Genomic DNA, 25,751 nt, shown 5'->3' with positions numbered 1-25,751 from the left:
CTCATAGCATGTCAAACTTTTATTTTCTACAATATAGTATGTAACAGTACTTGTTGACAATACGTTGCCTTAAGACAGAGTGAGTGGTGCACGGCCCTTTAAATGTCACCGCAATTTTTCCAAAACTCCTGACCCTAAGTATGAGCTGTAATACAATACTGTAACAAGCAACACTAATTAGATACACTCACTATGAGTCATATTGCAGAGCAGAAGCATCCATTCATGAATACATTTTCCACAAAGCAATGCTGCTGTTACTAGGTGGCAGCGTTCAGGTTGTGTTTAACAGTCTCCTATAGGTAGAAGCTGTTTTGTACTCCGTTGGATTGAATCTTTTCTTTGACACATTAAAGAACTCAAGATTGAACTTAAGAAAAGGTCACAGTGTCAACTACTGTATATTTGCTGGTTGTCAGATGTTCTTTTGGGTCTAACCACACTGCCATCTAGTGCCTACAGCTCCCAGTCCATATGGTACAACTTCTCTGGGTAAATCTCATAAAAGCATCATTTTTTTAATTTTTTATTTTATTACTATTTAAGAGTTATTTTCGTCAAATATTTCTTTATTTCTATTTAAAATCTCCTGCATGGATGTATCCTTTTATATAGTTATTTGTTTATTATATTTTATCTATATATATATATATTTTATATACATATTCAATTTAGCAAATAATGGAATTATGTATGTCACTGTTCAATAATAATAATACGTAATATATTAATATTTTTTATATTTAAGTACAGATTTTTATGAACTAAATCAGAATTGGCTAGTGTGGTTGTCTTTAATTGGCATGAAAATAATGTGATGAATTTTAATGGTCCTAAAAATAGTCTTGTTATGACCTAGATAGATTCTTAACAGGTTTCTTCACCCTTCTAGCAGAAATGTTTTAGAGTGTGACTGATGTTTTAGCCTGACTGTCTGGCTGTTTGGAGTCAATGTAAGTGTGTTAAGAAAGAAACTCCAGAGTTTCAGTCCAGCCAAACTCAGTTTTGTGGTATACAGCCAGATCTAGTAACAGACAAAAAAAGTGTGATATATTATTTCTTTGAATGAAACAAAGATAAACTGCAGAAATTTAGAAATTTTGTTTTTCTTTTTTTCAGCAGCTGAAGCATGCAGTATGTTCTTTTCACATGAGACAGTATCATATCCAGTAATTTTTTGTTTCTTTTTTGTTTTGTCTTGTGTTAATTTCCCATCTCTTGCAGTCATCTGCACAAAACACATCTGGTCCTGCTCAGAAATTCCTAAAAAAATTGCAGTGGGGCTCAGATGCACGCGCGCACACACACACACATACACAAAATTGTATTATCACACCCAGTCTAAAAATGTGGCGTCAACAATTTGTAACACACGCACACAAACACACATGCTGGTCCCCTCTGGCTGCGATAGACATGAAAGGACCCTCGGTAACAGGCCTGTCCATCAAATGTGGCTTCCAGTGCTCCATCCTCTGATCTAACAGTCACGCCCACACCCCCCACCCTCGCTGCAGCACCTGATCCAGATGTCTGCTGCCCCAGACACTGTGTGTGTGTTCCAGCTTTCACCCAGACCCATTTTCATCCTTTCAGCAGCCAAATTTTTAATGATAGGGTTTTAACATTTAAATCAAAATTAACATTATTTACTTTGACACTTTCCCGGTCTTGTTATGCACAATTCATCAGTTTTTGTTATTCCAGAGAATATTTTTTTTACATCAAAATGTAATTACTTTGACATCAGTTGATGTCAGTTTGGCTGAATTTGATCATATTATTTCAACAGACTTTCATGAGGGTTTTACAATTTCATTAAAGAATTTGTACAGACATATTTATATTTACACATTCAAATGAGTGTTAGGTTTAGGGAAAGACATTAATAGTTGATATTGCTGTTACCGTCACATCTTTGTGTTTGTGTGTGTTTGTTTATGCCATGATAAAACTGAATATAAATCTTCATTACTTCATTACCAATAAAGTATAGCTGGATTTTCTGCATTTATTATTTGTAATAATATATCCAGGTACTTAGGAATATTTAATTTGCTGTACAACATGAACACAAGAGCTTTTTGTGGAACATCAGACGATTTGCCTTACCATGCTGTGCCACTCTCGCCATGCTAAGTATTCAGCCAGTTAGCCTCTCAGGTGGCAAAGGTGTGCCTCTAAGAGGTCTGGGAGTTTATAGCCTATGCAGCACCATGCCTCATTAGATACTAAATGAGAAGGAGAGAATGACCCTTCTACCCCTGAGCTGCTTATGGAAGTTCACCAAGTCTGGTGCAGAGTAGAGCGGCACGCGTAATGTATGTTTATCAGGCATGCTAGAACTAAATCAGCAGTCTAACTGAAAAAGAACCTTAAAAGGTGACTGATTTGTAATGTTCTACTTAGGGTATAATATACTCTCTGCTGCATGTGTAAACATTTATCTTCTTAACTTATCACAGAGTCTGAATTTATCACAGGTTTGAAATTACATGAGAATAAATGCATAATGAATTTTCTGTTTTATTATCTCTTTTATGAGTAATATCTCTTTTATTGCTGCTGTATTCTTTCCAGTTTAAGACTGCAGACTTTTGAGCCTGACAAGTCAAATATTCTGGTCTTTTTTTAAAACCGATATGCGATTATGTCTGCCGACAAGTCTCTGAAGGTCACACTCACACACACACCGTTAGACATTATTACCAGTGTTTACATTAGCTCTCCACTGTTTTATGGTGACCTAACTGGAGCATAAATGTGTTTAATGGCCTGTAGAGTAAATTTGTGGTATAGTGATATACAGATTTGTAGACCGACCGATCATTCATGACACTGGGAGCACAGCTCACTATTATAGGCTCCTTTGTGAATGTGCCACAAACCACGCAGCAATTGGTCAATAACCCGGACCCTTGTCTAGTTGAAAGGTGGGGGATTTGGAGAGTAGCCTAGTATGGTTCACCTGAGCCTGAAATTGGAAGAATGTGTGAACAGGAGTGAATGGATCACCCTAATGTGTCCCAAGGCCAACATATTCATTTCAGATGCACGGCTCCCACATCTGTGATTTATGAAAAATACTACAAATGATTCATCATTATGAAGAGCTATGGCCATATGCCATTTTTACAAAAAAAAATGCATTACATGCAGACTTTCCACAAGCCATTAGGGGAAATAAACATACAGCTAGCTACAGGCAATCATATAGAGATGCAGATTTGTTGCACTGTATGCAATGTATGTGAGCACGTATCATTTTGCTTGTTTGATATTGATCTGTTTATTGATCAGGGTGGATTTCACTTTCTAGCTGTGCTGATTGAATTTGGCTTTCCCTTCCTCTTCAGCACTCCATCACATGCACTCACCACGTCTCGAAAATGGAAATGAAAATTCTGTCACCATTTACTCACCCTCACATCGATTCAAACCATTATGGCTTTTTGTTTTCTGTGGAGCACGAATTAGATATTTTTTTATAAGTCTCACTGATCTTTCAATGCAAAGGGTTAGAGTAGTATTATATACTATTTAGTAATGTACTTTTTTTAAATTAACATTTTAGATATAGTTAACACTCGTGAAGCACTATGCGATTAGCGGATTGCAACTAATGTATGTTTTTCACCATTATTAAAAATCATACAGGAAAACATGAGTGTTACTAAAAAAAATAAACTAACTGTATTTTTGGGGGTGAAGATATCAGTTATCAGCTGAATATCGGTTCCATAAAAATTTTTGAATGCATTGTGATTAATTGTACAAACGCTTCAGCTAGCAGATTGGAATAAACAGGGGGTGCTGATGTGTGGCAAAGCTGGGAGAATTCTTCACGTTAGCTATTTATACTAGAGGGATGTAAATTGTGTTGGTATTAGTTAGGAGCGCATGTTCTCTCTGCAGTGCTCCGTGTCATATGTGTCTCTGTGTGAGAGCTAATCAGAGGCTGTTGCCAAGTAAAGCACAGAGTTGAAGCCACCCCGTAGAGTACAGAGCTATTGATTGGAGCCTTGGGGACCTGTAAGGTTTCAAACACACACTCTTTTACAATAAAGTTGCCCTAAAACAAATGTAGACTATTTTTTGAGTAGGACATTGGGAAATCCAACTTTGCCGCTGCGCAGACTGAACCGTTTTTTATGTTTTCCAGCAAGAAGCACAGCAAATGGTCGGTTTCCCTATTTTCTAACTTAAGTACTATTCTGAATCTAGCTTCTGCTATAAATACAAGATTGCTGAGGAAACTGTAAGACATTCCTTTTGGGGGTGTTTAAGGTCCAACGGTTCTGGTCAGGTGTTTTCTTAGAATTGAAGAAAATTTTCTCCTGCCCGCTGCAGTTAGGATCTAAGATTTGCCTGCTGGGCCTAGCACAAGACCTCCCTTGTGGCTTTAAATGAAGCTTTTGCTAATTTTTGTGCACTGTGCTTGCAAGTATATTTTGTTGCAATGGCTAACAGCCATAACCCCTTCAGTGGCCCAGCGGAAAGTATTGCTAAGGGACTTATCCCCAACTAAGTCTACTCCACAGAACTAAGAGATAAATAAGTTTCAAATGATCTGGGACCCCTTTACTAAACCACACGGTATGGAGGAAAAACACGTGTTATCCCTGGAAATAAAAAATCTAGCGTGGAAAGGATAAAAGTAAAGATGATTATTATTATTATTAGAAAATAATATTCATTTATAATTGGAAATGATCAACAAATTGTATTACAGAAATTTAACTAATTGCTAAATTAGAAATTAAAAAAGAACTATTCTGAATATTTGTTGTGTGTTTTTATTTTTATATAAATGCTGGCTTCGTGTTGACCTTTTCACAGTGACCAATTGACCAGAATGATTTTATGCACTTTATGGTTAAATATCGCATTTGGTTTGAGTAGGTGTTTACTCTAACCTCAGTACACTGAAATCATCATGTTGATCCATGTTGAGCACATTTTCTCTTGGTTCAAGCAACCAGCAGCATTGTTCTTACTGCAGACAGCATTTCAGCAACATTAGCACAACCTCTTCACTGTAGTGCTTCACTTCCAGCACAGATCATGACCTGCTGTCTGTAACTCTGAAAGCACAGCATATGATATATTACAGAGGTCTGAATGTATAGCCAATTCGACCGATGATTGAGAAAAATCACGAGTCATGATACAATAATATGATGCAATAGCATTATTTGCATTTCTTTTTTGGACTGTTTCCTTGGTTTTTCCAGCCATTTTCCATTTCCTGAAGGGTCTAAGTCAGCTGCTTATTTCCAACAGTAAGCTATCATCAGAGAACCCAATTTGGGTGGTTCTCACTTCTAATCAGAAATGTATCATATATTTATCTACAAACGTCCAGATGCATGCTTCCAGCGAAATAATTCCAATCCTTGTATATACATATATGTAATTAAATAAATTGGTCTCTGTTAATTTTGACAGAAAGTCATTTTCTGAATAAATTAACATTTCATTTTGTTTTGCTTTCCTAATACACATTGTGTTAATATAAATTATAATGTAGCAGTTGTAGATAGAGAACCAATAATTGTTTGCAAGAAAATAAAATTCTGTATGCAGAATACATACAGTATAATCATGCGCATAGAATAGCAAAATAAATAGGCTTATAAAGAGCGCTTCCCTATATCCTAAATCTTTTATTGTATGATTGTCTGATTGTGTGATCCAAAAATGTAATGTAATTCACCATATACCTGATATTTCATATATATTCAGGTATATTCCATATACCTGAAAAAAAAAGAAAAAGGTACACTAGGTAGAAGCTAAGATGCCAACATTACATTGTTTAAACAGTGAACAAATCGACAAGGTTTAGTGTAAATATATACTAAATTAAATATGGGTTCACTTGCAGAGATAAACATGGTTTGTGCCAACCCCAATTTTGTGTCTAAATATCAAGCTGTACTGCTGGGTTCCCATTTGATGTCAGTGTAAAACCTGGAGCAAAACAGTGTTGTAATGGACAGATTACTGCATTGAGACTGTGCGCTGCTGCCATCTTTGGACAGCCTAGCAGAACAGCATTCTGTTAACGGCACGTTTTTCTTTGAAATCCTGCAAAACGAACATTGTTCTCCAAATAAATAAATTAATAAATATGGATTCATTTTAAATAACTGTTTAATAATTGTCAATTTTACAAATTGCATAAGATTTTAAGATTTAAATTTGTCTTGTTAGAAATTAGGGTTATTTAGTCATTCAAACTGTAATTACATGTTTTTAATCAGTATGGAATCAAGTGTTCTTTTTTTTTAATGTGCGTTCATAAGCATGTTTAGAAAATCTGAAACAATCTGTCATCTCAGTTTGATCTTACTCACTTTAATTTATGCATCTATTCTGACAGGAGAATGGGAAGTGATCCTCTAGCGTGCACCGGCCTAATCATCTGAGGCCTTTATGTTGCTTGATAGACATGAAGAAAGATAAAAGGTTATGGCACATAAAGTCAGTTAAGCCTCAGAGGGCCACATTAATTCAGAGCAGTGCACCATACAGGCTAACCCCTTCCTTTCTCACCACCAGAAGTGAGGAACTGAATACAAAATACATCATCTTTGCATTCTACTTGAAGACCCGCTGAGTTTTTAAAAAGGCCAGTCAGAAGTAGAGATGGACAACTTATGTCAATTTTGGACTGTCCACCAAATGTTTTGAGGGCTATGTGTGAAAACACAATGCGAGTCTCTCAGTTGAGTCACAGAACGAGACATTTGTTTCAAGGGAGTCTTCTGGCTTCCCTCCACAGCTGAAACAGAGCGAAGCCAATGCTGATACAAAAGAGAAACTTCCTCTGCGATTACGAATCTTCGAGAAGTTCCCCAATCGACCACAGATGGTGAAAATCTCCAAGCTGCCATCAGACTTCACTGTGCCCAGAATCAGGTACTGTGCTCACTGAAAGATACCTCATGTCTTGTGAATTATTGAAGAGAGAAACCAAAAACATTCATTAAGGAGGCTTCCAAACCATATATATGAGACAGAGTGCCATTGGAGGCTTTTACCTACTTATTCCTTTACACTGAATGACTCCGACTTCATCTTCAAGAATCTTCTGAAAACGTCCCTTCTGAAAAAGTCCCTTGTGTGTTTGTGTATGACTGTTTGGTTATGCGTGTGCTGCAGGGAAAGCTTCATGAAGCAGTTCATCGACCGACAGCAGCAGGACGCCAGCTGTCTGTTCCGTCGCCTTCCCTCAGCATCGTCCTCATCCTGTGACCATTCCAAGAGGTCTGCCATTGAAGATAATAAATACATAGATCAGAAGGTACCACACTCCATCACTCCCACGGTCTGCCCCCTCAATATACACAGAGACTGAACAATACTTTCATGAATGTTCTGAAAGGAACAGATCTATTTCCCACGCAACAAGGCTTAAATAACCAGCAGTTACATAACTACATTTTGTTGATTAAATTGGGATGTTTTTGTTTGCTGATATCAAATTCAGCTTTAGCCATATAATAATAATAATAATAGCTGTTTGCAAATATATCCGTTTGAATTATACTGTGTATTGATCCGTTTCTCCTGTGTGCATCTTGCACTCTAAACTGCTTTTTCTTCATAGCTCCGAAAGTCAGTATTTAGCATCCGGGCACGTAACCTCATGGAAAAGGAAACCACTGTCAATAAAATTCTGCGGTGAGCTTGTGATCTTCTCTTAGCATTATTAAATCAGTCTGTTGCATATAACTTATGTTGCATTTAATTTAATTTAATTTAATATTATTATTATTATTATTTTTTTTTTTTTTTTTTTTATAAAAACACATTCAGTGACTGGTATTTTGCTTATAGTATGCACATCCTAGCAAGGTTACAGATTTATTTGCATATAGTTGTTTAAAAAAATCTATGCTAATCCATTTTTAATAAATGCAAACATATTAACAATCATCATTTTTTTCCAAGATAACTGAATTCAGTGTGTTTATAAATGAGAATAACTGAATTTTCCATCACATTGAAATATTAAAAAATAATTTGTATTAAGATATTTGATAACACTTTACATAAAGCATTTATGTATAATGCATTATAGTAAAAGGAGTTTTAATAAATAAGTTATGCTTCGTAATGCATTGTACAATCTCATGAATAATTGTAACCTCATTAAATACATAATAACACTTTCAATTCATTTCTACACTGTGCATTTTAAATTCAGTTCTAATTATTTACGACAAGATATAATGTAAAAATTATGAATAATTATAATGCATTACACCCTTTAATAACCCTTTATAATGCATTATACATAAAGGTTTGAAGTAAATTGTTACCAGATATTTGATAGGCCAGCAGGAATAGTAATAGAGCATTGCTTTGTTCTCTGGCAGCTTTGGGCAAAAACCCATTAATTCCTATAAGGAGTGAATATGTTTTGATTTCGATCCTCCATTTCCATGATTTCGACTCCATGTTTGTCATCCAGCCAGCCGGGAGGCAGAGCAGATAATGGCGTCTCCATATCAATATAACTGTTAGTGGGTCACCTGTGAGCATGAATGACCAAATTAATATTTAAAAATCTGGCAGCGATTCAACCACATATTCCCACACTTTGCTTCAACCGCTCTCATCTCAGTTATTGCGTTTCAGATCACGTCGATGCCATCCCCATCTCACTCGTGTTATATACACAAACCCACACACACACAGTCATACTCCTCACCTTGTCCACCCCTCCTCCTCCTGCTAAGCAGACAGACGGCACATCAGTAGCCATCCCACGTCGTCTGTGCCGTCTGGGGCATTCAGTCTGTCTGCATACACACATGCGCACACACACATCCCTCATCAGCCAGGCACTCATCACTCTGAGTGGCCATAAATAAGGGCGACGTGTTCTCTTGAAGCTGAAATTGTCATTAGCTGTGTTCTGGTACATGACTCTGCAATTAATGGACAATAGAGAGGCGGTGGTGAGCAGACGGCTTTTCAAAGCATACATAGATCAGCACTGATTTAGAGCATAAACAGCCAATGAGATCACAGCGGCAGAACAATCTCCCAATACCAATTACAGCAACAGCCTCACCAGTTACATTTCATCTCTAGACATAGCTTTGAAAGATTTGCCTTTAATAAACTGTCAGAAAGCATCACAAGGGGCTTCTTGACTATTCCTTCTCACAGATTTCTTGTTCTTTTCTATAGTGCTGCTAATTTTTGGTGTTTTACAAAGACATTTTCCCAAATGCTTTGTTACATGTTCAAGCAATTGTCACAAACACAGTATATGGGTCATCTAATGCCCTTTGTGTGACAAAAATGTAGGTAAATTACTACTGCTGGATATACAGTAAATTCAAACTTCAAGCCCAAAGTAACTTAAATATATGTAGTGGTTTTATTTTAATTTTGTTTCTACATTTTAACTGAAATGATTAGAAATGTGATATTCCAATTCCAATTTGATCTTACTTAATTCAGTTCATTATGTGCACAGAACATTAAACTTTATATCATGATTAAAAATTACATTAAAGAGATAAATCAACCAAATATTGTGTCTAAATTTAATATGCTGTTCAATCAGTGTTGACTCATGGGAAAACACAAATGGGGTCGCTTGCTGAGAATGTCCCACATGAATACAGAAAGTTACTTCGATGTAAATGGAGTCAACTGAGTCATCATCATCATCTAAGATTGTAATTTTTGGCAGACATGGAACTGCAGATATGTAACCTCGTATACCTATACTAAGTATGCCAATTTTCTCCTAGGAGATTAATTCCCTCCTACTGCTTCATCTTCACTACACTGTTAGCCTGAATTTTTAGTGCACCACAGGTCACATTTGACCACTCTGAAAAAAGGATTAATTAGTTTCCTCTCCATGGGCGCCCCTTCCTTAGAACTGTTTCCACCTGCATAACACAGTGTTAGCTAATAAGAACCATCTGCTGTGTCGGATGTACAACAGTGTACATGACAGACAATAGTGGCATAGCTTAAGGGCTGTTCACTGATGATCTTCACACAATCCCATGCATTTACAGTATGTATAGTAAAACTTACTTGCATTTGTAGTACTCCTCAAAATTAAAACTTTTTGCTTTTATAAAGTGTCTAAGTGGGAAAATAATGGAAATATTTTAGAATGGGATTAAAAAATTAATATTAGTATTAGCTGAATAAACTGCTTAAATAAATCATGCACCGTATGACTAAGACATTAAATAAAAGCCAATTTGGATTTAATGTTGCCTTACATGAACAGTAAAACAAGTCTCATGGAAGTGTTATTTTTTTAAAGAATACCACACTGTATTTTTTTCCTCTTATTTCCTAGTTATGGTTTGTTTCTGTTTTCAGGGCCTGCACTAGACAACGTATTCTGAATGGCTCTTTTGAGGGTCAGCCAACAAAAGAGAGATCCATACTCAGTGTCCAGCATCACATCCGCCAAGAACGCCGGTGAGGAAAGCACATTAATACGCTTTCACATACTCAACTACTTAATTTCTATAAGGATCAGTGGATGGATGTATAGTCATAAAATGCACTACATTATGCTAGTGTGTTAACCTGCTCTTTTTGGCGCAGTTCCCTCAGACACGGCTCAACCAGCCAGAGAATCAGTAGAGGGAAATCCCTGGAAACACTCACTCAGGATGTGCGTACACACACACACACACACAGATATCACCGAGTAATAGCTGACAGCACTATCTGTGACTATCTGTGATCTCTGACATGTGTGTGAACTCTTCAGCACTCCAGCACGGTCCGCTACCGTAACGCCCAGCGGGAGGACAGTGAAATCAAGATGATACAAGAGAAAAAGGAACAGGCTGAGATGAAACGGTATTTCTGACACTCCATACACTTGCCTTGGCATGCGGTCAGTCAAACAGATCTTATCCCCCAAACAAAACATGCCATGTGGGAGTTATTACACCATATCTTTCTCTACTACTGTATGCTGATGGTGGCATAGTGCCATTGGTGTACGACGACAAGACATATTGCAGGAAAGCAAAGCTTTTGTTTTAGGTTGGCTATATTTATTTGTCATGTTCAGAGGGCAAGGAGGGACTGTAAAAGAGAGATCAGATCACATTTTAGCTGATTTACAGATACAGTACTCTAAAAGAACTAGTATGGTCCCTTCTGTGCATTCTGTATCTTTTCCATGCTTTATCCCACAGCAAGACTAATAAAAGAAGTGTTTGCTGAATGTGACATTTCAAAATAAATTATTGTTAAGCCTATAATATTTTCCCCAGAAAAGTCCAAGAGGAGGAACTCCGAGAAAATCATCCATACTTTGACAAGCCACTCTTCATCGTCGGTAGAGAACATCGCTTCCGAAACTTTTGCCGTATGATTGTTCGGGCCCGTTTCAATGCGTAAGACCAAAGCAAATACAAATCCACTGCAGTACTTTATTAGTTACAGTACCATTTTCATACGCCTCAATGAGATGACTAATCCTTTTGTGTCATAATCACTGAAAATTGTGCCATGTTGTTTCACAAACTGTTGTGTGTGTGTGTTACATTTCTTTGCTGACACTGTGTTAATGGGCTTTTTATGAATAGGTCAAAAACGGATCCCAATACAGGCGCAGTGAACAGCACAAAATACCATCAATTATAGTAAGTCCATAAATGTTGAAAACCTTCACCATGATAGCCTGGTAATATAATAATAATAAAAACAAATAAATTATATATATATATATATATATATATATATATATATATATATATATATATATATATATATATATATATATATATATATAAGGATTGCAGCTCACACTGACATCAAAAAATGACTAACTAAAAATGTATGTAATGTAAATTAAATCATAATGCACTATTTAAAATGTAATATATGAGTACGTTATGTAACGCTTTATTTTTCAGTGTCCTTGCTACACATGATACATGCACTTTCTATTATAATAATAATAAATTATGCATAATTGTAAGGAGGTAAACGAGACGTGAGATGTGCAGATCCATATGCAAGCTTTATTCAAAATCATGGTCATACAACAGGCAAGGGACAGATAGCATGGCAGGTACAACACAGGCAAGGCAAAGAGTATTCCTAGTCGAGATGAGGGTCTTTGATTGACAAATATCCAGAGGGACAAGTTGGTAATCCAATAACATGAGCAATAGTCCAGCCAGGGTGCCAACAGAGTCCGTATGGCGAAACAAAAGTGTATCCAAAAAACACAGGCAGGAATCTAAATACAGGAAAACAGACTATGAACGAGGCTTAAACTACACTTAAAAACTGACTCCGTAATATAGCTATCACATGGAGAGTGATATACACTACTACTCTGGGATCTAAACGAGAAGGTCTAGGGCTTATAAAGTGTGTTGGTAAGATTGCAAAGACAAGATGAGGCAAACTGAGATGAAAAATCTATATGCAGCAGTTTGATAAAAGAAGCAGCAAGTACTCTAACATGGGCACAAACAAGGAACTTCGACAAGAGTATAGAGCAACCATTACAGACATTCAAGAAGTGACAAAGCACAAGAGAACCACAAGGCCATAGAGCTGAGGCAATGAACTAATCAGTAACCAGGGCAACTATGAAGGAGATGGGTGTGGTTAATAGGGTGACAATAGGGACACAAAACTACAAATTAGAGGTCCTTGGACACAAATACAGGAAACACAGACAGGGATTGTGACAATAATTTCATGCATGTAACCCAAATCATAAACCTAATCCAAATCTTAACCCTAACCAAATAGTAAGTACATGCGGTTAATATTATTGGGTACTTAAATATATAATTGCACTGTAACAAGGGCACCTTAAAATAAAGTATAATTGTACATTAATTATGAAAAAATTAGAAAAAAAATTAGGGGACAAATGTGCTTTACTGTCATAAAAATAATGTCAAAATATTTTTTCTTATTTTTTCACGCGTATTTATGGGATTAAAATAGAATCTTCATGATTTTTTTATTTCCTCATTTATGTATATTTCGATTCTAGAAAAGCAGTATGAGAATGGGCTTTGCAAAGTTTAGATCTGTAAGACACGCTAGGATGGGTTAGTGTGGGATTAGATGGAAACTTTTGGGTTTCAGTTTGTTAGCAGGATTTCACCAGTTTCAAAAGATCTGCAGAATTAAGACAAAGTTATGTAAGCTCAGACTGAAGAGTATGAAGAATGCAGAGTAGGAGGAGAGTAGCACATTTAACCTGCACTAAACCTTGCATGTGTATGTGTCTGTGTGTGTTCTCCAGTGATTTGCTGGGCTTGGTAACCTATCTGGACTGGGTGATGATCGTGGTCACCATCTGCTCTTGTATTTCCATGATGTTTGAGTCCCCTTTTACTAGGGTCATGCATGTCCCTACCCTGCAGGTATTCTAAACCCAACTGGTCACCATTCTATCCCACACGCACATCCAACTAACTTTTTTACCCTGTAAATGTTCCTCATCTCTTTCCTGGAGGCTGGTCATCATGTCTCGCTTTTGTTGCAGTCCAGCACTTTTGATTGCCACTCTAACTAGTTTTGACCTTTTGAGCACATTTGATCACCATCCCCACTGATTTAGTCTACTTTGTAGTTCATTTAAATGTACTTGTTTTTAGGTTACCTTTTCAACAAGTTTTTTACTTTTACGAGACAGAAAGTTGGGGCCAATTGACCTGCCACTCTTAAATTCTTCTGTCTCTTTCTCTACTCCACTGATTGAAACTCCACTTCAGACAGTCCAGGATGACCTGCTTTTTACCTGATAAGGATATTTTAAGGGCACAGAGAAAGATTTTTATCCTGGCGAGTTTTTGTGTTATGACACTCCCAGTCTCAAAAGCCTCTCTAACTTACCAGAAGGCAAAAAAAATGTTAGGACAAAGCTTGAAAACTTTTAGTTTCTGTATGGTGTTAAAAAAGGTGCTTCAGGAAAAAGTGTTTTCTATTGTACACTAAACCAGCACTTTTCCTGCAGATCGGAGAATACGTATTTGTTATCTTCATGAGCATTGAGCTGAACCTGAAGATCATGGCAGATGGTCTGTTCTTCACTCCCACTGCAGTCATCCGAGACTTCGGTGGCGTCATGGACATCTTCATCTACTTAGTAAATCTCCATTCTCAGCTCTCCTGTGAAAAACCCACTTTCTGACACATGTGAAGGCAGCCTTCTAGCTGATTACTCACTTCTCTAATGAGATTGCGTTTTAATGACCCTAAACAGTGTTTTATTTAAATGACCCAGTCACGTCAATTTCATCCTGTTTACTCATTTCAGAATCTCTCACATTATTGCATGAGTAATACTTCCAGCGTTTATATTATTAAAGCAATATAAATATACCATAGAAAAATAATCTGCATTTAGCAATTTCAGATTCAAGATCAGGATTAAATGAAGAGTTGTGCCCTTTAAGGTGGTCTTTCTGCCCACTTTGTAGATCAGTTTGATCTTTCTATGCTGGCTGCCAAACAATGTGCCTCCTGAGTCTGGTGCCCAGCTCCTCATGATGCTACGCTGCCTGCGCCCACTGCGTATCTTTAAACTGGTGCCACAAATGAGGAAGGTAGTTCGAGAGGTCCTCAAGGGTTTCAAAGAGATCTTCTTGGTGAGTGAACAAATCGTCCCCTCTTTCTGTCTGTAGTCGCTCAATAAATGGTGCAAAGATTGCTGTTTGTTTGTTAATTCTTCTAAAAATATACTTTTGTTTTCTAGTTATGCTTCCATAACATTTTTTTAGCATGTATAATTAAATATGACATAGGTTTTTAGCTTAATTTTTGCAGCAGTTTTTCAATAGCTGAGACTTTGGAAGAAAGAGGTTTGCGTTCTGACTACATCAAATATTTTTATTTGAAATGTTTTGTGGTATGACCCCTTTAATTGAAAATCGAGAAGCTCTCTTCTTTGCAGCACTGGAATGTAATGCGTTAGCTCAGCAGTATTTGTCTAGGAGATTTCTTTATGGGGCTCTAAAAGCTTCGCTCCCCTTGGGTTCTTTTCTTTGAGCTTATTATAGGGTTACAGTATATGAGAGTAATGCACTGACCATATTTTGTGGGAAAGCCATTTTGCTGTAGACCATATTATTGATTTCCCAAACAGGTCTCTATTCTTCTTCTGACACTAATGCTGGTGTTTGCAACCTTTGGGGTGCAACTCTTTGCTGGAAAACTTGCCAAATGCAATGATCCCCATATCTCCAATAAGGTACAATGTAATTCTTACAACTTTTCAAACTAAGTTCGGAGTGAAGGATCTTCTGTTCTTCACTGAAATGTTGTGCTTTTTGTACTTTTTCAGGAGGACTGCCATGGCATCTTTAGGATCAATGTGAGCATTTCAAAAAACCTAAATTTGAAACTGAGACCAGGCGAGAAGAAACCAGGATTCTGGGTGCCAAGAGTTTGGTATGAAATGGAAAAAGAATGTTTTCTATAGTACTTGTTGTTTGAAATAAATGTGTGTGTGTATTTTTAAGATATAAATTCAAATTCATACAATTTAGTTTCTTTTAATAACACAAAATAATTCAACACAAACTGAACTTTTCACATCTTGATGTGTGTTGAGGTCTTTTTGAGATATCCTTGCAGTAACATCTAATCTGTGACAGCATAAACCATTATTATAAATGCTCTCATCAGATAAACAGCACCACGTTTTCATCATCTTTCATATGTATTTTCCCCATAAGCAATAGTCAGTGTTGCAGTGCAGTTGTACAGTTTGTCGTGGGCACGGAGCAGGGGGCTGATATATCCTTCCCTCAGGCATAAACACAAACAACACAATCATACACCCACACACCAATGAGTCTGTTATTGCTCTAGAGATGTGTGGCAACACAATGGCAAATTATTTGTTAGACATTAAATAATGAAGACCAGCAAAAGACACACATGGGTCCATAGCGTTCTAGAGCAAGCAAGGTTTCTGAATAACAGAGAGAGACAGAGAGAGGTTGTTGTTCTTTTATCATTGAGGGTTTTGCGTGGTAACAGAAAAAGAGCAAGGCGTTTGATCCTTTTGGTATTGTGTTCATGTTCAGTCCATAGAGCCGTGCATCTCCAGTCCGCAAACACATGCAGACAGACAACCTAACATTTTGGTACATTTTATACCTGAGATTATAAGAAGGGAACAGCTGAAGGTTTTTTTCCTCCTTGTTTTTTTGTGTTTTAAGAGCAGTAGTGCTTTATGTTTAACTCATAAGATGAGTTGACAAAATTATTCAAGTCACATTTTAAAAATGCTTTCTGAATGTTCTTGGTTTTAGTGGTTTTAGTAATTGCTTTAAATGTGATTATAACAATTAATGTCTGGTTTATATTTGAGTAAAATTAAGTCTTTAATTTTTTCAATTATTTTCATGAAGATTATATACTATAACGAAAATGTCACAATGGAAAATTTTAAATTAAAAACATGCTCAATATTCTAAGATATTTATATTTTCTTTTGATGTGTGGGTGACATTTCATCTTCCTAAGAATTGTTGAATAATTGTGAAAAAATTATTGTCTTTAGAATCACTGAATATCTCTTGAATTGCTCTTTTTAGGGCAAACCCTCGAAACTTTAATTTCGATAATGTAGGCAATGCCATGCTGGCTCTGTTTGAGGTGCTTTCACTAAAGGGCTGGGTGGAGGTGAGAGACGTCATCATACACAGAGTAGGACCGGTAAGTAACTTTTATTAAGACACCAAAACTGAATACTGAACTGACTGATTATGACTGCACTGTTAAGGAACTTTGATTGTCTCTTAAAACAGATTCATGGCATCTACATCCACGTCTTTGTGTTCTTGGGCTGTATGATCGGACTTACTCTCTTTGTTGGTGTTGTCATTGCCAACTTTAACGAAAATAAGGTATGGCAGTTTTCTTACTGTTATCTGATGAGTAGCTACATTAGGTTCATTGGCTGATCCCTGATCTGATGTGTTTGATGTATTTTTTTTTTAGGGCACTGCTCTTTTGACCGTGGATCAGAGGAGATGGGAAGATTTGAAAAGTCGACTCAAGATTGCTCAGCCCCTCCACCTCCCCCCACGTCCAGGTAAGTGCTCACTTGAGGTCTATAGAAATATAAACGTCCATTTGTACATCACCATAATGTTGCTCTGTTGTAGTTTGTGTGCCACCGTGTGTTTTAGAATATAAAAGTAGTGGAAATAAATAGTGTGCAACGTTTTAATTACGTTGAAGTCAGTTTGTTTGATTCATTGTTTGATAGTACTCATATTTACTCTGTCAAAGATGTCTGTAGATAATTGAAGCTTTACGAATTGGAATCCTTTAAAGCTGCCACAAAGCGACATGTTGGTGGTGCACATATAAACGTCACCAGAGCAGCGAGTGTATTAATCAGCAGCAGCCTCTCAGTCTCTCATCTCTTTCTTTCTCTCTTTTTTCTCTCCCTCCCTCCCTCCCTCCATCTTCCACTCTTCCTCTCCTGGCTAATGAGCCATCCCTGCTTTGCATGTGTTTCCTGAAGCATTTAATCAGCTCTCCTCTGCTGTAGTAGAGAACAAACTAAATTTAAGCTTTCAGCGGTGGATACACCCCCAAGGCAATCACACACTTGATAATAACCACTCCACTTTTGAGTCAGAAGTTATAGCTGCCTGTAGTATGAATGACTTTGGGCTCTGTGGGCACCTCGGAGCCAAAGAGAGAAGAGCGATTCTCTCTGTGTCTCCCATAGATTGACTGACTGATTGATTTGGCAGTCGCAGGCTCTGTGGTGACGGCGGTGGCTCGTTATGTTTTTATGTTAGACTGCCGTTGGCTTGCCTGGAAACAGACACTTCAAAGACATGTTTCATAACAGCAGGAAAGAATAAACACAATTATCATAGTAGGCAATTATCCAGGAATATTTTATGTGGCAATTAGACACAAAATAATGCTCCGATCTGCTGACAAGTGTGCATATTTGATTGATATGTTTTGAAGCAAACTCTAAAGGCTGACAGATTTTTGCTACTTTTCTATTCTTTTTCAGCTATTAAGTACATTTGAGTTGTTCCGTTATCATTTTAACCAGTAGGGGAACGTGCAGCAGTTCTTTGTGAATTACAATAGAATTGTTCATCTATGCTGCTTTCGTAAACAATGGGCTTTTCTCTATCAGCATGGAAGCAGTGTGCTTTTCCTCTAGTGTTGATAACTGAAATCTAATTTTGTTCAAACAAAACAAAATGCATTTTCTGGTCCACACTTTTTGTTGTGCAACCCTTCTAATTAAATTGTCCCTCAAAGAGCAATCAAATTTGAATAATGGTTAGTTCCTTTCTTTTTTCTTTTTCTACCACTAACAAGCATAATAACATCCATATATTCAACCGGGCAGAGCAGTCTCAAAATCACTAGAATTACTACTAATACTGCTGTTCTCTATTCATTTCATTTTTTTATTTAGTTACTGTGATAAAGCAATTTATCCCTCAAACCCTTAAAAACACTGAAATAAAGCCTAAATATAATTATTATATCAAAAAAAAAACTTTAAAAGATAGAAACTTTGCCTTAACTAATTAAAATCAGTTGAAATGATCAAGTACTAAAATTCTTAACAATTATTAAATATAAGTAAATAACAATACAAAAATGATGAATGCCCATAACCAATATAATATATTATAATACTAAATATTGCAGCTATAATGTTCATTGTATGCTATATAAGAACTGAAATGAGAGATGGCTATAGAGAGCTGTGGATGGCAGTAGGCGGAGTTTTCTTTGTGCTTCCTGCCAGGTAGTGTTGCCTTGTGGAATAACAGAAAAATCAATATCTTAGTCAGCACTCGGCAGAGTAACCACATCAATTCCAACTCCATTGAAGCCAGCTTCAAATAATCTGTCTGCGCTTTGTGGCTGTTGAAATGAACTTGTGATTACGGTGTATGATGAATGCCACTCAGACCTCGTGACCTTTAGCTAAAAGACAGCAAAACGATGATGTAGCGAATCTCTAAGTAATGCCAAGGGTAAAGCTCTTACAGAGTGCATTGAATGAACAGTTGAGATGATTTTCTCTCAGCGAGTCTTTTAATTGATGATAAAGGAGAACGTAGAGATTATTGTGAAGGTCAGGGAATTTTAACCAGGTCTTTGTTTTATAACCACAGCACTGGATCATTCAGAAAAGAACTCATTTTCTGTTCTTTCAAAACTGAAATTCCTTCTCTTCCATTTGCAGAAAACGGTGGATTTCGGGCAAAAATGTATGACATTACCCAGCATCCTTTTTTCAAGCGAGGTATTGCAGTGCTGGTGTTAGCGCAGTCTGTCCTCCTGTCTGTTAAGGTAAGGAGGGTTACAGTAAAAGCCTTTTTTGATTAATTTCTGCACTAAAATGATCGTTTAATTTTTTTGTGTGCGTTACAGTGGGATGAACTTCACCCGGTTACTTTTCCTTTGGCCACGATGTCTGTGGTTTTCACGTTCATTTTTGTTCTGGAGGTAAAGCTGATACAGTATCTTTTTTTTTCAATTCTGTTTGCTGTTCGCGAGTCAGCCCAAGCGAGATTTATTTCCAGCCGCAAAAAAAGTTTTAAAATTCACCAGAGGCCTCACAGTTCATGAGGTCTCTCGTAGTATTGTACGGTCAAGACATAATTAAATTTGCTCTGCCGCAGGTGACTATGAAGCTGATAGCTATGTCACCAGCTGGATACTGGCAGAGCAGGAGAAACAGATATGACCTACTCGTCACTTCCCTGGGAGTCATATGGATCATTTTGCACTTTGCTTTACAGGTACAAGTTAAAATGTCATGCATTTCCAAAGGCTTTTATACCTTTTTATTGCATTATAGTAAGGCAACACACGCCTTGTATATATTTAAGAAAAACATTATCTATTTATATATTAAATATATTTATATGTAATGTAAAATATATATTTTTGATATAGATGTACATTATACTGTAAGTAATCAAATTTATTTTTCTTTAGAACGCTTACACATACATGATGGGCACATGCGTGATAGTATTCAGGTTTTTCACCATATGTGGGAAGCATGTAAGTGTGCATGAATATTTACGCAAAATATATGAAATGACATTTAACAAATTACAGTGTTTTTTCCTTCACCGCCGAGCTGTCTTGTATTTACAGGTAACGTTAAAGATGCTTCTGCTGACAGTGGTCGTCAGCATGTACAAGAGTTTCTTTATTATCGTGGGTATGTTCTTGTTGTTGCTGTGCTACGCTTTCGCCGGCGTCGTCCTCTTCGGCACCGTCAAATACGGCGAGAACATTAACAGGTGAGCCGTCTTGTGACACATGGAGGCTCTGATTGGACTGCTTTCAGATTTGTAACACACTTACTATTACCCACGGCGCCGATATAATTGGTGTTGTCAAAACGTTTTGCTCGCATGCCCTACTTGCGTTTGAGAGAATCAATTTTCAGGTACAGCTGACAGCATGAGAGGAAGTGACTCTGCGTGAGCTGTTACTTTTTCCTCTCTCGCCAACAGGCACGCAAACTTCTCCACTGCGGGGAAAGCCATCACTGTACTGTTTCGAATAGTCACAGGTGAAGACTGGAATAAGATCATGCATGACTGCATGGTAAGAGATTGGATGGCAGCCCCGTTTTGCAAGCTTGCTCGCTGTGAAAATCATTTAAAAAACAGTAAACAATTCAATTTAAATGAATAAGACAGAATTGCAAATATAAGTGTACAGCGTCTGGTTTCATTCAACATGCTTCTGAATGATTTCTGTTAACAAAAACCCATCAGCTGCGAACCCCATGTGTTGATTATGTTTGTTTATCGGCCTCGTTCCCCAGGTGCAGCCGCCATTCTGCACTCCAGACAAACATCGCTATTGGGAAACTGACTGTGGAAACTATGCCGGCGCCCTCATTTACTTTTGCTCTTTCTATGTCATCATCGCTTACATCATGCTCAACCTGCTTGTAGGTAAGCGCCTCTTTCCCTTGACTGCCGACACAATATCCTGTTCCATCTCCTAGGGTGGTATCTAATTTCCTCCCGCTAGCCAAACTAGCTTGTAAAATGCAATATCCCTGCCTATTCTTCTTCCTGACGTCCTTCCATGTTTATTATCTCGTTTTTTGCCAGAACAGAGTGGTTCCTCCCTTTCGTTGCTCAGCACTGGTCACTGCTGAATATGAATGAGGCTTTGAATCACTTTGGGTCAAAGCCAGTTTAGTGTCTCTATTCCTCTTGGTTTATGGGCTGTATAGATGCGCACACTTTCTAGTTAACATCACATGTTAGTGTCCCCAACAGGCTGCTTAATTAGCAAGTTGGGTTGTGCACCAATCAGAATTGATTTGAGAATGGCTTGTTCCAATTATAATTGACATGTCAAACAGGATGCATTATTTATGCAGTAGAAGATTAAAGGGGTTTATACACCTTAAGATGATTGATAGTATGGATTCCTTAAATTGATCAGATGTTGCAGTAAAACCTTGATAATTTTACAAAAATAAAAAATATATATTTTAAATGCATTTTTACAAAAATACTTTTCGTTGGGCATCAGATCAGCATATTAGGTTGATTTCTGTCACTGAAGACTGGCGCAATGGCTGAAAATTAGCTTTGCTCTTACATTTAAAATATTTTTTAAAATATTGTTTTATATATATATATATATATATATATATATATATATATATATATATATAATGTTTTTAAATATTTTTTTAAATGTAAATGTAACAAAAAGCTAATATATATATATATATATATATATATATATATATATATATACATACATACATACACACACACATACATACACACACACATATATATATATATATATATATATATATATATATATAATATTATATTAAATATTATATAAAATTATATAAAAATATATTTTTCCACAATGCTGTATATATTTTACTATTTTAGATTTTTATTAATTTATTAGTATTACTAGTATATTAAACTTGTATTTATATATGTATTTACTGTATAGTTGTTGTTTTTTTTCGCTTTAGTTATTTTAGTACATCAAGTTAATCTAAACGAAAGTGACAAATGCTTTGGAAACTATAATAATAATAATGTTTGAGCTTTTTTATTATTAAATGTGTCATTCAGTGTGTTAGCTGGTTGCATTTCCGGTGTTGCCTCAAAAGCTGCTATATAGCATTAGCATTAGCCATTAGCATTAATGTCAACATTTTATAGCCTGACAAACAGGCATTAAAAAGATACCTCTATTGCCCCCTTGAGGTTTATTACCACCACAGCGATACAAGAACGCATGTCAAGTATGTACAACAGGAGCATTTGTTTGCAATGCATAAGCAAAGCATACCTGTCTGCGTTTGCACACTTGTTTAGAGTCTGTTTTCAGTCTTTTACTTATGTTTTAAGAGCCTAGCTGACAGCTATCCCAACCATAATCATTTTTATTTCCCTCTTAGCCATCATTGTGGAGAATTTCTCTTTGTTCTACTCCACCGAGGAAGACCAGTTGCTAAGCTACAACGACCTGCGTCACTTCCAGATCATTTGGAACATGGTGGATGACAAGCGGGAGGTGAGGAGGAGGATGGGACGTGCCTGTGATCAGCGGCTGTCAGCGGGGATGATTTTGAGTTAATACCCGCGTGTGTTCTCTGCACTGACTCTGAAGCCGCAAATGAATGAATCACACGCATCGACATTCTCACCTCCATAGTAATTGGAGGTTATTACTGCCTGTCACAGATAGCGAGAGGTGTTGAGCTGTCATCTTCATTAGGTGGAAACAGTCTTATTGAGAGCAGCAGAGAGAAGTGCGTGCAGATTTGACCTCCTCCCGTAGGATCAGTAATATCTACTTGTGTATATTTGAGTTAAATGAGGCACACCAGTCATTTTCTGGTCTTAATGAATCAACCAGCGGTGCTGGGATCAACTAGAAACACTTGAGGCCATAAGACTGTAACAGCTGAGCACAGGAAGTACTTTGTCCCTAATTAGACACATGAGCTCTGCTCTAAAATCTAGTGAGCTTCCTCGATGCCTGCTAGCCTTCTAAGACAGCATAAATCCCACAAAGATGATTTAGAACACTCTACATAGGCAACAACAGCTTTTCACCAGAGGTGTCATTTGGCTGAAAAACAAAACTGTAAACAACCAATCAGAAAAAAGTAATAGTAATATTTTTTGGTAATGAACTGCCTTTTGATAAAAAAAAAAAAAAAATTGTTAGCATAATTTTTGATCACTAATATATTAACCTATTAACATATTAAAGTTTGCTGTTAGTATGTTGCAATATACAAAAACAGTGAGAAAAAAAAAAATATATATATATATATATATATATATTTTTTTTTTTTTTTTTTTAAAATAAAAATATTTTCACCATTCAGTTTGGCAGTTTTTTTGTACAATCCCTGCTCTTCTAATGATATAATATGATATAAATTTCTAAGAATTTATATCATATTATATCAAAAAGAATAGTCCTTAGACCCCTAAGGTAGGCAGCTCACTAGCTATAATAGAGTAATAGTGTGAGAATTGTCCTAAATAACCTTTTTGTTGTTATGTATACCGCTATGTACTTGTTTTTTGAAACAGGGAGTGATTCCGACCTCTCGGGTGAAGTTTCTGCTTCGTCTGCTGAGAGGTCGTCTGGAAGTTGACCTGGACAAAGACAAGCTTCTCTTTAAACACATGTGTTATGAGATGGAGCGTCTGCACAACGGAGGAGATGTCACCTTCCATGATGTACTGAGGTTAGAAAGGACCACTAGTATTCATTACAGCACACAAGCAGAAGAATTAATATAATATTATGACAAATCAAAATGTCCTCTTTTTATATAAAACTGTTACTAACACTTGAAAGGGCCAATTCATGGTTAGTGTTATTTGTGTTGGCCACTAAGCATGTTCTGCAGCTTATAGGAAGTGACTGATGGTGTGTGTTTCAGCATGCTGTCGTACCGCTCAGTTGATATCCGGAAGAGTCTTCAGCTGGAGGAACTGTTGGCGCGAGAGCAGCTTGAATACACTATAGAGGAGGAGGTGGCCAAACAAACCATCCGTATGTGGTTAAAGAAGTGCCTCAAACGCATACGAGCCGTGAGTTCACACACACCACACTCTCCTGACACTTCACTTGTGATATTTACCCCAATACACTAAAAGCGGATCAGCAGTTTGACAGTGACTATATTTATACTACATCTCAACATGGGCCAAATCTGGTGTCACTTTAATATGTGGAAATAAATTCATATTGTACATTTTAGTTTTGTTTTTTGGCTGTGGATTTTAAACAGTCAGGTGGGAATTTATGCAATATTTATGTCAGTCTAACTTCACAATGTGACATTAACTCCATGTCTGAGTGAGTTTTTATTTATTTATTTTGTATTTTTTTATTTACTGCAGCCGTAAATATCTTCAAAAATCTAAATATATATACCAAGATGGTTTATTCCTAATATTCCACATTTCATTGCACATTATGATGAAATAACAAGTTATTTAGAGTATTTTCTGAGATTTTCCATTCCTCATTCTTAGAGATAGGAATTGGTGCCCAAAATAGCTGCCTGGAGGCGTTTCTTTAAACAGCCGCTGAGTGAACTGACTTTCCTTGAAAGGGACTTCGCTATCTCTTCTCACAAAGAAATCTGATTTGAGCAGGAAATCACAATTAGGCGCTTTTGGCTTGCCAAAGTCAAAGCTCACACAGATCCACTTATAGGATCACTGATATATTCTGTTCAGTTGCTTTCAGTGCCATTGTTCAATAGAATTAGTCCCATATCAGCATAGTGGCTGATATTAGACTTGCGAGATGAGCCGAATGAAAACACTGACACCACCTTCCTCCTCCAGAAGCAGCAGCAGTCATGTAGCATCATTCTCAGTCTGAGAGAGAGCCAACAGCAGGACCTCCGGCGTCTGCTCAACCCTCCCAGCATCGAGACCACCGTCCCCAGCGAGGACACCAACACCCATAACCAAGACAATCCCACTCAGCCAGAGGTAACCCTACCGGTGTCTGTTCTGCAGAGACCCTGTGTGTCTCCGAGTGCTCATTCTAATGAAACCATCTGCAATGATTGACCCAGCAGAACAGCGGCCTGCAGACCTTACTGAGCCCTACCCTGTCAGACCGCAGCGGATATCGCCAGGACTCCGGTGACCGGCCCCAGAGGAAGCTGGGACAGTGGCGACTTCCTGCAGGTCAACACCAAACAGTCTATTAATCATGCTCTTAGTATTGCTTTTGTAGAAGCATAAGCTATACTAAGTGTTGCTAAAATACGTTAGCATAATTATACTATACTTTCTTCTGTGTTGGTTTTGAAAAAGACTTGTTTATTGTTAATGTTTTTCCACATATTTAGTATTCTGCACATTGATGTGTTTAATGCGTGACTCACACTGCATCTTGTGTTTGTCCCGCAGGGCGCACAAGTGTGAAGTCCATGGTGTGTAAGATGAACCCTGTGAGTGATGAGGCCTCCTCGGGGTCTGAAGTCAAGAAGTGGTGGACTCGCCAGCTGACAGTGGAAAGTGATGAAAGCGGCGATGACCTCATTGATATCTGAAGCAAAACAGCATGCTAATTTTTTTCAGATTTTTCTTCTTAAGAAAGGATCATTCTGCTAAACCTTTTGTATTGGCTTCTTATATGGCATTAGCCACGATCCTCTGTTGGCTTTACATAGGCGAGTCTACGCTGCTTAA

General features: G+C 37.1%; 1 protein-coding gene across 6 annotated transcripts in view; it reads left to right on the top strand.

Moving 5' to 3' along the window:
* Nucleotides 1-25,751, top strand: part of nalcn (sodium leak channel, non-selective) — a 64,799-nt gene that overhangs the window by 38,456 nt on the left and 592 nt on the right. For 5 of the 6 annotated variants that reach the window (XM_043249240.1, XM_043249236.1, XM_043249241.1 and 2 more), the window contains 29 exons: nt 6,788-6,924; nt 7,168-7,309; nt 7,616-7,689; nt 10,372-10,473; nt 10,603-10,672; nt 10,772-10,863; nt 11,286-11,408; nt 11,601-11,657; nt 13,289-13,409; nt 14,003-14,134; nt 14,469-14,636; nt 15,134-15,238; nt 15,332-15,438; nt 16,593-16,713; nt 16,806-16,904; nt 16,999-17,092; nt 19,241-19,347; nt 19,429-19,503; nt 19,680-19,799; nt 19,999-20,067; nt 20,164-20,312; nt 20,529-20,622; nt 20,846-20,978; nt 22,472-22,587; nt 23,622-23,779; nt 23,978-24,128; nt 24,894-25,043; nt 25,130-25,244; nt 25,470-25,751. The exon at nt 25,470-25,751 is cut by the window's right edge and continues 592 nt beyond it. In XM_043249240.1, coding sequence (XP_043105175.1) covers nt 6,788-6,924; nt 7,168-7,309; nt 7,616-7,689; nt 10,372-10,473; nt 10,603-10,672; nt 10,772-10,863; nt 11,286-11,408; nt 11,601-11,657; nt 13,289-13,409; nt 14,003-14,134; nt 14,469-14,636; nt 15,134-15,238; nt 15,332-15,438; nt 16,593-16,713; nt 16,806-16,904; nt 16,999-17,092; nt 19,241-19,347; nt 19,429-19,503; nt 19,680-19,799; nt 19,999-20,067; nt 20,164-20,312; nt 20,529-20,622; nt 20,846-20,978; nt 22,472-22,587; nt 23,622-23,779; nt 23,978-24,128; nt 24,894-25,043; nt 25,130-25,244; nt 25,470-25,612 — 3,324 coding nt within the window. In that variant the 3' untranslated portion in view covers nt 25,613-25,751. The remainder of the gene's footprint in view (nt 1-6,787; nt 6,925-7,167; nt 7,310-7,615; nt 7,690-10,371; nt 10,474-10,602; nt 10,673-10,771; nt 10,864-11,285; nt 11,409-11,600; nt 11,658-13,288; nt 13,410-14,002; nt 14,135-14,468; nt 14,637-15,133; nt 15,239-15,331; nt 15,439-16,592; nt 16,714-16,805; nt 16,905-16,998; nt 17,093-19,240; nt 19,348-19,428; nt 19,504-19,679; nt 19,800-19,998; nt 20,068-20,163; nt 20,313-20,528; nt 20,623-20,845; nt 20,979-22,471; nt 22,588-23,621; nt 23,780-23,977; nt 24,129-24,893; nt 25,044-25,129; nt 25,245-25,469) is intronic. The other variant, XM_043249239.1, reaches the window with a different exon arrangement.

This window comes from Puntigrus tetrazona, chromosome 9 (assembly GCF_018831695.1).
Source record: "Puntigrus tetrazona isolate hp1 chromosome 9, ASM1883169v1, whole genome shotgun sequence".
NCBI lineage: Eukaryota > Metazoa > Chordata > Actinopteri > Cypriniformes > Cyprinidae > Puntigrus > Puntigrus tetrazona.
This window is presented reverse-complemented; position numbering and strand designations above follow the sequence as displayed.